This window comes from Heloderma suspectum, chromosome 3 (genome assembly GCF_057233095.1).
Source record: "Heloderma suspectum isolate Gila_16-S chromosome 3, 16-S_ref, whole genome shotgun sequence".
Lineage (NCBI taxonomy): Eukaryota > Metazoa > Chordata > Lepidosauria > Squamata > Helodermatidae > Heloderma > Heloderma suspectum.
The window spans coordinates 267,665,674-267,681,231 of record NC_139460.1 but is presented as its reverse complement, the minus strand read 5'-3'; the positions used below and the strand labels follow the sequence as shown (position 1 = coordinate 267,681,231).

Here is a 15,558-nt window from a genome sequence, read left to right as displayed (position 1 = left end):
CTACCAGTCTCAAAGCAAACAAGTTAAAGTTTTTGGACAGTCAACACAGGTCTAGCCCCTCTGCATCCCTTTCCCCAGAATCACAATGGAATCATCTAAGAAGTCTAGTGCAATCTATGTGAACAATATCCTAGCTGAAGATTTGCCTAGGAAAATTTATTCCCTAGGTCAGAGGTGCAGAACTTCCGGCCTGCTGGGCTTTCCAATCTGGCCCGCAGAGCATCCTGGGATTACTCCCCCCCCCCCCCGCACCTGGGAGATTGTTATTTTGATCCGAGATCAGAGATAACAGCATGGATTCCCCTGCACACCAGCCGGGGAATTACTGCCATTATCTCTGATCTCAGGTCAGACATAACAGTGGGATGAGGGTGTCAAGGACTCTGCCAGTGGTGGAAAAAACAGATGCTCTTCCTGGTGCTGGCCAAATCCCTTTCTCAGTGCTGGGAGGAGGCACAGAACTTTGCCTCTCCCAGCACAGAGTGTGGTGACATTAGGGAGAGAGGCCATGCCCACTAACATCAGGCCCATGGTGGTCTTGGTGAGGGGCAATTCAGCCCCCCACTTTAAAAACGTTCTGCACCCCCTGCCCTAGGCCCAGCAACTGCATAGTGGTATGATTCCGTTGAAACATCTAAATATCATGTTTTGCTGTGTCATAAGAGACACAGCAAGAATCTCTCTTCTCGTCTTCCTCTGCCACTCTGTAGGTAGGATCCAGACTTAGTCATGCTTACAGTAGATCCTATTAAATAAATGGTTTCAGTTGGTCTACACTAAGCATGATTAATGTAAGATCCAACTAGGGATGGGAGTGAATTTTATTTAGTCTACATTTTTAAGCAAACTGACCCAATTCACACTTCCCAGACTAATATGCAGATTGGAAGACAGTTATCCTTCAGTTTTTGTACTTCTAATTTTATGATGCAGTTTTGCATCAAGATTACGTGCAACAAGGTGCATTCCTGCAGAAATTGTGTGCAGAAATAAAGGTGAATTTCGGTATGAATTTTTTTTATTAAAAAAATCAGACTGATGCACAAATGGGATGGAACCTGTTTTCAACTCTTTATGCTTGAATACAGGCAAAACTGACATGGACTGCAAAAATAGTGTCTTGTCCATCCCTAAATCCACTCCATTGGGAAGATAGTTGTTTACCTACCACAGATGCATCCTGCCAATTCATTTTCATTAGTCTGATGTAGCACAAACCCTGGAGAGGCAATATTACCAAGACAAGGGAGACAGCCAGATGACATGGTGCAGCTCCTATTATAGGCACAGAGATTTGATGCAGCTATATATATGGTATTATATGCATTCATATTCACTTCTGTAGTCAGCAACAACACTCGGGAACCAAGCTGAAGCAGGAGAAGCCTGTGGCTGGGCTAGCGTGGCATTTTCCACTGCTCCAACTACCATCACTTGCTTCCACAGTCGCCAGATGGTCCTTCCTGTACATACTGTTATCGCTATTTAATTCTCCTACACATTAGGTATCATAACTGACTCAAGAAGGATACACAAAATTCAAAAGCATTTTCCCTTAGCTTATGCTACTTCATATGACATATATTAGTAAAGGGGTTAATTGTTCTGTTTCAACCTCCTTGCCTTTATCTGTACACACTCTCTCTCTCTCTCTCTCTCTCTCACACACACACACACACACACACACAGAGCATGAACATGTGCAAGCACACAAGAGAGAGATTTGAAGGGTTCACTGAAAAGACATTTAGACATCTATTAAAGAAGAGGAAATGAAACACTGAACATGCAAGGTATTAACTGATTAACTGATGGTGAAAACTGATTTGACATCACATCTACTTTATGTTGATGCAGCAGTTAAGATAAGGCATTAACCACTCAGTATTTTTTTTTTTGCCTATATCCAGGTGGTATTGAAAAGAAAGGAAAAGTCTCAAGAATAAAGATACTAAGAGAGCAATCCTAGACTACGTCTGGGGGTGCATAGGATAGTTCTGTTTCCTAACTAGGAAACTGTGCTCCCCTCCCCCTCCCATCTAGCTTGCATGGAGAGAACCATGCCAGCTACCTCTCCACGCTCGCAAAATGGAGCATGGAGATGGGGAAAAGGGGGTGTTCCTAGGGGCAGGGAGGAGACCAGAATGGCTGCCTTACGCCATTTCCTATGGCCGCCTCAGCCTTCTTCCCTCCCCCTCTTAGATGCCACTGCTGGATGGGTGAAATGCAGGGTGGCTGGACCGCGGAGCCACTGCTCTCCTCCCGCCCTGCACTGGATACTTGGCACCCTCCAAGTTCGGAGGCTGCCAACTATGTGGATAGGATTGCGCCCTACGAATCTGTAAGACTCTATAGAAATTAACACAGAAATTGATAGTTTGTTTTTAGAAAATCAGTTTTGATTTTTTAAATACCAGTTATATTAAACCACGCTTTTAAAAATAAACTTGAGGTATAACTTTAACCCAGATTAACAGGTTAAATTCTGCACATCTAAGATGTAAAAGGGGGAGAAGTATTTGATTTCTGCGTCAAGCATTGTATTTCTTACTGAGGCAAATTAATATGTATGACTCTCAACAGCATCAACATTTAACTTTCTATCTCAGAAACTGCTTTTGCCCAGTCTTTACCAGCTATGATTCTAAAGAGTGTTGAGGACACAAGGGCGGTGGATTGTGGCCCTTCCCTCAAGCAAGTGATCTTGTTTACTGTCCTTGAATATATACAGAAAGCTAACCACAATTCCATCTTCCCCTCTTTGTTTCTAAGCAGATGTAATTGTCTAATACAAGGAGGAATGTGAGGTGTATGCCTAGAGCTTTGGGATTATGTTTCCAAATTTTATAAAGCCTTTATTTAATTGCAAACAAATATGTTTTAATAGTTAAAGCAACCAACTAGTATGTACCTTTGTCCAGAAAATTTACAAAATAGGAAACTTAAATCAATTATCTATTTCATTCAAGAATTGATATTTAATTAGCTATTTAATCATGATTGTCTCAATTTAAACCTATCCATCCTGATTAGCAGCTGGGATAATTAAAGACACAAGACATCACCTGTGTATAGTTGCACCCCTTTTACTACAACGGAATGTTAATGGATTTGATCCCTGAGACCAGATTTAAGAAATGCTTTTCCCACATTGAAGGGGGTGTGTGTGTTAACCCCAAATGAATATGCTTCACTAAATACTTCAGCTAAGCAACAACCTGGCTTCACTTTCACTACAAAAGGAGATAATAGAAAACCTTGTCCACTGGCCTAATTGCAAGGGTATAGCTGTACTGCCACACTAGTTTTACACTCATTTACCCACAACCAAAGCTTTGTTTTTACACCTGCCCTGTAAACAGGGTTCAGAGACACAAGTGGCAGTTCATTTTTTCCATAAGAAAAAACACTACCATGTTGACAGAAATGGCTGCTATAGGTTATATTTTTTATTAACCCATTCACGCTGAGATTACTCCTCATGCTCCCATATAAGAAAGGGAGCACATGGTGAAAATAATCAGCCTGCTCACATATGCAAACCAGCCCTTAGTATTTTCTCCTTTCACCTTCTGCCTACATATCTATCTCCTTCATACCACACCACTTGTTGCCTACCTCACCCCTAATGTAACTGCTATGTTATTTAGCGGTGACAGCTTCCTAATGTTACATGAGCAGCACCTACTAACCTACGTTTAAAAACAACTGATATTAAAAGAACCCTGATCTCTGCCCATCATCTTGCATCACCAACATAGCTAATTCACAGTATGCTAGTCTTCACATTTACAGATGTTGCCTCATATGGGCCAAAATCGGTACTGAACAGTTAAATCCAGACACATAGAAACAACCACGCTATCTATTTTTTTAGAAGGAAGTCTTGAGTATAAAGAGTTAACTTGCTCTCATCCATTCCCCCCTAACCTAAAACAAAAGCTGAAGGGGAGAGAAATGTAAGCTTGCACATGGAATTACTAGGAAGGTCACAACACTGCTTAATTACCAGGGTGTGTTCATTCAATTATACTCAATCTGTCTCCAAGGCATGTTCCAGATTTTAGAGCCTGCACGTCAAGCTATTGCCGGCAGGTGCTGATCTTACTGCTTTGAAGATGCTGTTACACTGCATGGACAAAGGTGTCAAAAATTGCCATTTAAAAGGTACTGTATAACCAAGGCTTATGAGATGACTCCTCTAAAGGTCTTACAGAAAGGTATGCATGTGAGAATTTAACTCGATAACTCAAGTAATAAAAGCAACTTCTGGATGTGTAATTAGGACGTGAAGGCTGCCCAGGCTTAGGCTCTTGAAACGAAGCATATCTAAGATGCACACCCAGGTTATAAATGGCTGTGTAAACATACATAGAAGCACTAACCATACTTTCTGGCAAGCTTAATCATTAAAGGGGAAATCTTCCAAATGTGAGCACACAGCAATTTTAGGTAGTAACAAACTGTTCCTGTGCACAGCTGAAATAAACCAAAAATATTAATATATGACTGAATTTCAGAATTGCATTCACTGTATGTAGTACGTCAGTCTCAGAATGAGAAGTTTCAGCATTCTCATCCCCTGCATTCTTATTTCCTTCTTGCACAAGTCCAATCTGTCCCTTTCATCTTTTCCTGTTCTCACTTGAGTTCAATCAGCCATATTGCTCCTTAGGCCTAACACATTTGCTCCTTATTCTGAGAGACAAGAAGAAACCACCCCCCACACTTTTTCTTCAAAGTTCACTTCAGCAACGTCTCTTGAACCACCACAGCCTCATTTGGCTGCATCTTCACTACTACCCCTTTCTCAAGACCCTCTCCCTCTATCCCAACTTGTCCACCTAATCTGTAAGCCCTTTAGGCAGGACCCCCACTTTACCCTGAAAATTCTGTTAGCTCAATTTACCTAAGACTTTTCCAAGCCCACCAAGTGAACTTCATGGTGGAACAAGGATTTAATCCTAGTTTCCTACTTTCAGACCCAGCACTCTAGTTCAATGTCCATACTAACTAGTAATTTTATGGGTTGGATCCAGACTAAGTTAGGTGCACTTGGGTCCCATTGAAGTCAATAGTACTTAAGTCAGGACTAGCATGTCCCAATTATTACACCCGAATCTAAACTCAACTAATTGAGCCTGGATCCATTCCTATGACTTTTACTGTGCTTGTCAGGCTATTGGTGCCAAGCATTACAGTGCATTGATAGTAAAAGGGAGGCTAAACTGAGGTAAAAAAAAAGACGTTTTATAGCCAAGGGAATCAAACTATTAAATAAAACCAAGGTAACATTATAAAAAGCAGTATAATGAATTTTAGGCCTTAATGTGACATCTCAGTATGCAATATGCCAACAGCTTTAAGCTACATGGCTTTATTTATTTATTGCATTTATATCCCGCCTTTTCCTCTTTCAAGGAACCCAAGGCGGCTTACATTATCCCCCTCCTCTACATTTTATCCTAACAACAACCCTGTGAGGTAGGCTGGGCTGAGAGTCTGTGACTGGCCCAAGGTTACCCAGTGAGCTTCCATGGCTGAGTGGGGACTAGAGCCCAGATCTCACAGCCCCCAGTCTGACACTTTCACCACTACACTGCACTGGCTCCCTGTGCTATTCATTCTGTAATAACTCTACAGAACTTCAAATAGGGCACTCCCAAGAAAAGTTCACAGGTAGTTTTGACAAGTGCTATGTTTAGAGGTTTGAAATCAATACTCTAGCTTTTATTTTAACAGAACCTATTATTTGCTTTTAACAGTCTTCCCCAACCTGGTGCCTCCAGAAGTTCTGGACTGCAAATCCCAGTATTCCTGACCATTGTCCATGCTGGCTGAGGCTGATGGGAATTATAGTCCAAAACATCTAGAGGGCACTCAGTTGTGGAAGGCTGGCCTGTAAGAACAGTGCCTTTTCATTAGAAGCAAATACTAGATTCTCATTCGAATTGCAGCTAGTTACATGTTTCCACATGTTTCTGGATTAATGGCAAGGGCCTCAAACTTCTGATGTTCAGTGTTTCACCTGCTCTCTTAAAAACCCATCTGTAATGGCATACTAATTGCTCACTCAGAGCAGTATCTTATGCTGCCTGTGCACCAGCAGACCCCACTGCTAGCACAACAGGGAGTTTTTGTTGTTGTTCAGTCATTAAGTCATATCCAGCTCTTCATGACCCCATGGACCATAGCACGGCAGGCCTTCCTGTCCTCCACTCTCTCCCCGAGTGTGCTCATGTTCATACAACAGGGAGCTAGCAATTCGTAAAGCAACCCAAACTGAATGGAAATGCTAGTTTCTGGAGCAGGGCAGGTCAGTGGGGCTCACAGAAGGGAGCTCCACTGACCTGTCCCAATCTGGAACACAAAGCACTAATTCCCCATTGCATAAGCGGTGGATCTCACTTGGTGCAACAATCACCTGGAGAGCAGCAGGCCTGTTAGATACTGCCCTCAGTCTCTAACACACAGGGCCTCTCCTCTGCAAGCTCCTAAGGAGACAGCAGCGTGCATGCGTGCGTCCGGGTGGGGAGTTGAAAGTGTTAAGCTGGTAATATGAACAGGGCAACAACCTCCATTGTCTAGATCACCCTTCCCCAACCTAGTGGCTTCCAGATATGTAAGACTACAATTCCCATTATCCCACTAGTACCCTCCAGTTATGTTGGGCTACAATTGTTGTAATCCAACACATGTGGAGGGCATCAGGTTGGAGAAGGCTGGTCTAGACAGACAAGAGGTTCTATAGGGAAACATATGATATGTTATTAAGAAAGAAAGCAGGGGAAACATCTATCAGTGAAACAGAGTATTTAATATGTAAACATCCAACTTATTGCCAAGAATTCTAAAGGATTTTAATGATAAAGTATTTGATATGAAAATAACAGCTTTATACTTTGTTTTTGCAGATCTTTTGATCTGGCTTCAAGTTGTTTTTATTATTCTGTACTGCTTTTAATTTGACTGCAAGCCACCTTGAATATTTGTTAGAAAGGCAGGCTATAAATGCTGGAAATAGTGACATAAATAAGGCTGAACAATTATTTCAATATTCCTACAGCTATCCATGCATGCAGCTGAAAATATTTCAAATTCCAAGATGACAACAGCAAGGTCTTAGCTGCTTATGTACAGAGATATTCCAGACTGACACTATATTAAGTAGCACAGAGCTACCAAAGTAACATTCCAAACCAACTTTCTTGGAATGGAAACTTCCTCCATCACCACAGCTGGGAGCAATGATAATTTCCATCATAAAAACAGGAGACATGTTTATGTCTTCTCTTACGGCCAACACATTGTTTGGTATACTGCAGTATTAAAAAAAAAGTCATACACATATTATACTGCAACCAACTGGATGTGGTCTCTGCGGGAATGACAGCATTGCCTGCAGCAATTAATCTTTCTGGATCAAAGGTGATCATTGTCTTTTACTTGTATTGATAATTGTTAGCTGCATTATAACTATTTTCTATTAAACAAATAAAGCAACTCATGTATGGACAAGTACAAGAGATATTCTATTAGGCTTTCTTTGTTCACCTAGCATTATGGGAACATACTAATGTATGTGAAATTATGCAGTTTTACAATAACATATAGCAAAAGTTAACCCCACCTCCCTGAGATGCAGAATTCTAATGATCTGCAAGAGATCCAGAAGTCTAACTTGATTAAAAAAAAAATTGTTTACAAGTATTTCTAAACTACCAGGGAAGTAAGATTTGGATTAATTGCCTGCAGCTTATGTGATGCTCTTTAGAAGGGCATTTTTAGCCATGAAGTCACTGGTCTCACTTTCATAACAACGTTGTGTTTCTTAATGCAAAAAAAATGAGCAAACTGCTATAGAACTTCCACATGAAAGACAAATAATTCTTAGTACACCAAGAAATAAAATGTAAACACTTAGAACAAGCATTAGTCACACACAATTTTCAGATGCTTGATTCAATACCACATCATACATTCACTGCTCAACTACAATTTGCACAGAAAGGATGTTTCTAAACATTAATCCCACTATGCTTCCTATGTCTTTATCTGAAATTGAAAATAAGCCTAAGTAGTTTCAGCAAGAGTTTAGAAGTTAATAGATAAGGTTTGATTTATTTTTCCACATAGCAACATTGAGCAAGTAGTCATTTGTAGAAAGTATTATTCGAATATTCAAAGGAATCCATCAGTGTTCCAGTTCTTCATACATAAAGATTCCTGACAATTAGATGCAACATAGTAACATAAATGATATTGTCTGAACACCACATAAGATTCAAGAACAGCATGGAAGTTTTCAAAACTGAATGCTGTAGTTTCAGTAGCACAAGACACAAATATTTTGACAAATTAAACAGCCATGAATTCACATGTACCTTAGAACACAAACAAAAGCACAGGATAACAATTTTGCATTATATCAGTAACATACAATTACAGAAATAAAAGGGTACAGCATCTTCATATGAACATCTGCTAAACGAACAAACCCTTGTGGGAGGTCATTTAATGCTATAATAATTGTTTTTAAGTACATTTATGAACTGTTTTCATGAAAGCAGCTGCAATCCACCCCCCACCCCCAATCTCACAGTGCACAATGGGGAATTCCAAACTGAAGCAACCATATACATTAAAGTCCTATACCTAAAATATAATTACTTTTCTAGACAGGTTTTTGAAATATTGGCTTAAATTTGTACTTGTTATTTTTAAGAGCAGCCTTTAGGCTAACCCATTTCTAACAATGAACATTTTTGTATTATTTTACTGGGCTAGGTTGTTGCGGTAGTGAGCACTAACTGTTTTCAAATGCCATCAATTCTGAAGTTAATAAGCTAAGCCAGTATATCTGATGGGAGAGAAAAAACATTAGCCCACACATATCAAGTTAATTGATTTGCACACCATGGTAGTCACACGGCATGGAGATGGAAGCCTTTTTACATTCTAGAACTACTAGTGTAAAGCCCATATCACCATGAGCACTGTTAGTCCTGCTCCTTTCCCTCTTTTTTGCCCCTCAGTACCCTCATCACAGGGGAGCTCTGATAATAATGCAAACATGGCTCATGCATAGTGATTCTCCCCTCCAAAATTTGCATGTAGCGCGGCCCAATTGGCCACCTCTGTCCCCATCCCCCTCCCCGCTGGCAGCAATAGCCTAACTGCGCAGCTGCTCCTGGGGTCCACCTTCGCACCACACTGATTGGCTGAGCAGGGCTGTCTGTTGTCATCCCCCTGGCGGAGGGGCTGAGGAAATTAATTGCCGTTAAAAGTCGAGCTTTGAACTTGTGCAGAAAATTTTGAAAGTTTGAACATCTATACTGCTCAAGCTTTAGCTTAAAACAAAAATGAGCAAAACTGGTCTGGTAGATCTCAAGTAACAAGCCTTACACTACCATATTCTTACATAAGATTTATTACTATACTGTATGGTGTTATCCTCTCCTTCAGCAGATACCTAGCTTGCAAACGCATTCATTGCACTTTGATGTGACAAGATCAAAGGTGTGCATTCATCTTTTAGAAACTGTACAGAAGATTACAACACTTGTTTTTGTGCACTAGAAAACAAGTATGGTTTTGTGAAAGTGGAAAAACTACTGATCAAAAGATGAACACAGGAAACCTACACGTTTACTTGCAAGAAAAAAAAATACTGAAATCAATGGGACTTATTCCAAGGAAGTGTATTCAGGAACAGATGTTAGCCACTTTATCTTTACAGCATTAGCCAGACTAAAATATTCACATTATGGTGCTAGCATAATCAGTCCATAAGGATTGATCCTTTTTGCACATCTGGAAAGCTGCCATACTTTTCACTCTCCCAATCTTCACTCCTGACACCTCATATCCTTTAGTTATCTTTGCAGTATACAAACTGCACACATTGATGTTCATGTCTACACAGAACTACATTTCCAGAAGTCATGAAAATATTATAGCTTTGTAAAGTTCTTCCAAACCAAACCTTGAATACTATTTTATGGCGCAGGAACCGAAAGTAAATAAACAGAAACACTTGCCTCATTATTGATAACTTAATCTTTATTAGTGCAGCTTGTAAATTGGGCATTCCCTTTTCAATATCAGCTTAAGCAATCCTCAATTACACTTTCACTACAGTAGTAAGAGAAAATGCTGATATCAAGTAAATCTGCCCCAGAAAGAAAAGTTCCAAATGCTCTTCCCATGTAAGCATGAGGGTTACAAAGCAGAAGACAAGGTTTAGCATTTAACAGCTCCAAAAGATGCTGGTCAATTGTCCTCATGAATATTGTCCATATTTTCTTTCAAAGCATTTATTTATTATAAAACAAAATTTGTTTTCTTGCCATTTGATTTGCAGTAGCTTAGGTCTTATGCACAAGAATTAAAATATATGTATTCTATCCACTAGATTCACTCAATCAAAACTTGTACTCAAGTTTAACAACTACTATGTTGTTTATTTAATTTCTATCCCACCTTTCCACCAACAAAAGACACTCAAGGTGGCTAACAATATCTCAGTTAAAACATTAGAAACAGATCCATTAAAACACAACAGTAAAAGGAATAAGCAGCACCCAAACAACTAAAACACCCTTCAGCAGCACACCAGCTTACGTGCCAAAGGTCTGCCTAAATAAAACGTTTTTGCCTGCTGGCGGAAGGATAACAGAGAGGAAGCCAACCTAGCCTCCTTTGGCAAGAAACTCCAGAACAGGGAGCAGTCACCGAAGCTTCTTTAATTTTAACATGCACTTTAATAATTAATTAAAAAGAACTTCCAGATCAATGATCTGGCCTCAAATTTAATTTATTCCAATGTCTCCAACATATATTGTATTACTGTAATTTTTCAGAGCCACAATTCTCAGAAGCTTTATAGAGTAGACTGCCAAATGACATGGAAAAGGATACTTTCAAAGAGAAAAGTTGGAATGGTGGTGGTAGGGTTAATAATCCCGGGCACTTGTAAATTGTACTATACTGCTAGTGTTCCTAAATATCAGTATTCCTGATTCTAGACACCTGCAACTACAACACATGCCCAGTAGAAGACATTTTACTACAGTATTGGCCACAAAGTCATTCTTGGCTTCATTACTTCTAAAAACACAAAACTAGATAATACTCCTCATTGGGAGTCTCACAGCTATTCTAGAGCAAAGCTACCCATTTAGACAAATTTCAGGTGGAAGACACAACACTAGCCCGATAAGACCCATCACTTCTGCTAAGGAACAGCTGAGCAGGGGTCACTAATGAAAGCCAAACATTCTTTCCTGGAAAGAGATTGAGACAAACTATTTTCTACCTATGTTCTTCCTTTCTGAAATAACTTCTAAGTGCAAAATGTTTTTAGGCATTTCCTGAAGCTGGCATGTTCATCTGCAAGTCTCACTAGGGAGAGAGTCTGAGAGGACTGGGGCTATGGTAAAGAAAACAAAGCCTTCCAACTGCCAAGGTCCCCTTCCTTTGAGTGAAAAGATGAAGCAGAGCCTCTCTTGTTAAGGTAAGCTAGAGAAGCACCCCCTCAGATAGGCTGGACTTCAGCCATTTCATTCCCTATTTAATCTGCATTAGAAAACTGGTAGATGAGAGCAGAACGCAGAAGATTCTTGGTTGATCCAGCCCAGCTATTAACTTACTAGGTGAGTTCTAAGGCACTGCTATCCTTAAGACAAGGAAACTAGTTTATTATTGAATTCTACAACCTTGCCTGGTTTGGAAATTTTATCTTTTCCAAGCATTAAGAGTGCTTATGTATATGGGTGGATACACACAACCTGAGCTATTCTTGGGAAATTCCTCTAATAAACCGAGTGTCAAGTTTAGGATTCATAAAGAATTAGTCACTGGTTTTCCTCCCACCAGCAGAAATCCTTCTATATTTATATAATTTCAATGCACAATACCCGATTGACTTACATTATCAATGCTTCCCATTCAAAGAAATTCTCTTCATTCATAGGCCCTATTTAAAGATGAAAAGTAGTATTTTATTACAGGCTTCCTCAATCAAGGTATACAGATATAAAATAAATAGGATTCCTTACCAGCTACTATGCCTTCTGGTGGATTCAGAGTCAACTCTAAAATTAAGAAGAAATATCTTAAGTGTTTTTTAAATACTTCACACTTTAAGATCACAAAAGCAAGACATTCACCACTATGCCAGGAGAGTCTCGACTGCCATGGTAATTTCTCCAACTAGCAATAATGAATCAATCCAATAGGAGGAAAAGCTTAAGAATAGGGGAGAACAATATGCACCACTAGATTTCCTTTAGGTTGCAATCCTAAACACATGAGGGAGTAAGCCCCATTGAAGACAGTTGGATTTACATCCAAGTAAGCATGCACAAGTTTGTATCATTAAACAGAATACTAGGAAGCCCAATTCACTCTCCCTCTTTTAAATCTAGTTCTCACTGTTGCAGAGATAACTTGTTTTATATATAACAAACCTGTTCTATCATTTATATTGAGGTACCCAAAATATAGAAGTCAGAATGCAGGAAAGAAGTTTTCCATGAATTTTCCATGAACAGCTATTCTATTTTAGCAGACTGAAACATTTCCTACACAGTATCTATTAACACGTGCCTGGCCTAACCCATTTCTAGACTGCTAGGAGCTCCCTAGAAGATCAACAAGAGTGGGGGATGAACACAGTACAAAAAGACGGGAGGAATGAACTGTACTAAAAAGAGGACTTATTGCTCTCTCTAGTGGAGAAGACGCAAACACCAGCAAAGGATTGTTTATTGGACCATGTCTAATTATTATTGTGTTTACCTTGAACAGGAAAACCGATAGTTCAGTAGAAGAGTATATGTTTGGCATGCTGGTGCCTCCAGTTAAAAATTCTCAGTGGCAAGATTAGAAAAGGCCACTGCCATTCAGAATAGACAATATCGAGTTAAATGGACCAGTGTTCTTAACTCTGTGTAAAGTAGCACCATATGTGTTGTTTATTGACACATTGTCAAGAACACTATGGCTTAAATCCACTGTTGTGCTAGTGGAAATCTGATACCACAGTGGGACTTTCTCCCTCTCTCCTCCCCACTGCAGACTTCAGCACTGCCTGAAAATCTGCTCCATTGGATTTCTCAGCCCTTTGGAGAAGATTCTGAATGCACACAGGAGGCTTGAGGAGGAAGAGAGAATCACCCCTCTCCTGGTTCTGACAGAATTGCTTCCATCAGCAGAATGACACCATTGGATACAACCCTATATTAAGAGAAAGGTAGGGTGTGTGTGGTTTTTTTTACTACTGATTCAGTGCTTTTGCAGAGACTTTGCTAGTAGCAACTTAGGAAGCTATTTTATATAGAGTCAAGCCATTAATTTATCTAGCTCAGAATTGACTACACTGACTAATAGTAGATTTCCAGGTTTCAGACTGGAGTCTTTCCCAGCCTCTCTGGAGATGCCAGGGATTGAACTTCGGACCTTTTGCATGCAAAGCATCTACTCCAACACTAAGCTACAGTCCAGAAACAGGATACATTTCTGATTTCAACCACCATAGCTGAAGTCCTATTGAGGGTTTGTCAAGATTAATTAATATGGCAGTAAGCCCATTTATTGTAGACCTGTATTGACATGACTTACATTAAAGATTGGCTTCTTTTTGGCATTTCCTATCTTGCCATTTCAAACTCTCCTACACACTGGCAATTTAATGATAAAAACAACAACAACAAAATACCCTACATACAATGAAACTAACTAGTATATATTTCTGGTCAGGCTGTTAAACAGAACTGCACAGAAGAATTCCTGCTTGGGTCCAGAGAGTTTATACAATCAACAAAAGCAAGCAGCAAACCTTTTGCTGCACTATACCATTTCAGACTGTTACTGAACATTCTGTATGGGATGAAATAAAACAAAGAACTCCCCACATGAAAAAAAAAATTACATGCCAAGGAATAATACTGTCACTAGACTAAACCCTACTTCAGGGATGGGGAACCTGTGGTCCTCCAGATGTTGTTGGGACTACAACTCCCACAATCCCTGACCACTAGTCATGCTGGCTGAGGCTGACGGAATTTGTAGTCCAACATTTGGAGGGCCACTGTATCCCCACCACTGCCCTGCTCCCTGATACGCTAGGTTCCCAGATGCAGTTATTTTTTATTTGTAGGAACATCTGGATCATACACAAAAACGAAAGGCAACCTCCACATTAGTGTAATATCTTTATTGAGCCATTACACTAATGGCGTAAAACAATATGAATTCTGGAATTTTACATGGTCCACACTGCTACCTTTGCTTTCTAAAAGAAACCTTGCAGGAAAAAGTGTTGCCCCTTTGGACCGTTGGATGTGTAATGTGTTCCCCACTGTCCGGTCTTAACTTGATGGGCTCCTCACTTAGACCAGGGACGGGCAGTAGATAGAGCAGGCTGGGAAAAATCAAACGCTTTTCTCCACCCCACCCCCCAAATTAGGCTGCTAAAATCAAGAAAGCTGGGATGGGGAGGAGGGAGGCGAGGGTAGAGATATATGTCAAAGAATTTGTGTGCGTGCCCTAGTTGAAACCATTCCAGAGCTGAGAATGAGCGCAGAGGCGCTTTGCTCCTTGGTTCTACGTGATCCTTCGGGAACCATTATTTTGCACCTGCTGATGGACCTCGGGATTCCGGAGAAAAACGAAACACACCGAGGGCTGCCCGCTCCTGAGGTGGGTTGCGCACACGAAGAGGAACGACGCTGCGCTTATCAGAGAGACACGCAGACTGGGAGGCACCATCCCGACGCCAGCCAAGACTGCGCCCCCCACTCCTCCTCCGCCCCACCTACATACAGGGAGGAGCCCCGCACTTCCTCAGCCTCAAAACGGGAGGCGGAGAAGGGCCCGACAGGCCCAGGACGAGACGGCCACCAAGCCTGGAGAAACGCCCGGCTTCGTGGCCCGGGAGTTCTAACAGCCGAGGCCGCTCCCTCCTTCCCGCGTGGCGGCACACGGCGCGGCCGGCCCCTCTCCCGCGGCTACTTACGTTTGTATTCCGCCATGAGCCGCTTGAGCGCCGTGCCCGCCATGGCTGGCTGGGGGGGAGGAGGGGGGGGGGACGCGGAACAGAGGCCGAGCCGTCCGCGGGCTGCGCTGCGGTTGTTGCCGTCGCCTCAGCCGTCTGAGGAGCTGCTTCCGGCTGCGCTTTGACCGGGCAGAGGCCGACGCCGGCCAATGCCCTTCGCCTCTCCAGTGCAACCAGCCCACAGAGATAGGAAAAGCTTAGAGTGACACACCTGGGCGGCGTTTTTAACGGGCCCTGTCTTGTCCTATCCGGGCCCGGGGCGGAAAAGAGACCAGTATAGAAATCCAGGGGTTTCTCTCAGTGAGTGGACAGCGGCAAGCGAAAGGCAGCAGCGACGGATAGGCGTTCCTGCTTTTTCTAATTCGGTCCTCTGTTTTGTGCGAAGCCTTTAGTTCAGCCTTCCCCAACTTGGCGCTCTCCAGAGGTGTGGGACTACAACTCCCATAACCCCCCCAGCAGGCTATGCCTGCTGGGGGGTTATGGGAGTTGTAGTCCCACAC

General features: G+C 41.5%; 1 protein-coding gene across 1 annotated transcript in view; it reads right to left on the bottom strand.

The window, feature by feature from the left end:
- UBE2G2 (ubiquitin conjugating enzyme E2 G2) overlaps window positions 1–15,156 on the bottom strand; it is a 29,177-nt gene extending 14,021 nt beyond the window's left edge. Inside the window, exons 1-3 of the mRNA XM_084846888.1 lie at window positions 15,020–15,156; window positions 12,060–12,095; window positions 11,932–11,977 (exon numbers count right to left, since the gene is read on the bottom strand). Coding sequence (XP_084703014.1) covers window positions 11,932–11,977; window positions 12,060–12,095; window positions 15,020–15,062 — 125 coding nt within the window. The 5' untranslated portion in view covers window positions 15,063–15,156. The remainder of the gene's footprint in view (window positions 1–11,931; window positions 11,978–12,059; window positions 12,096–15,019) is intronic.
- Window positions 15,157–15,558: the final 402 nt, after the last annotated feature.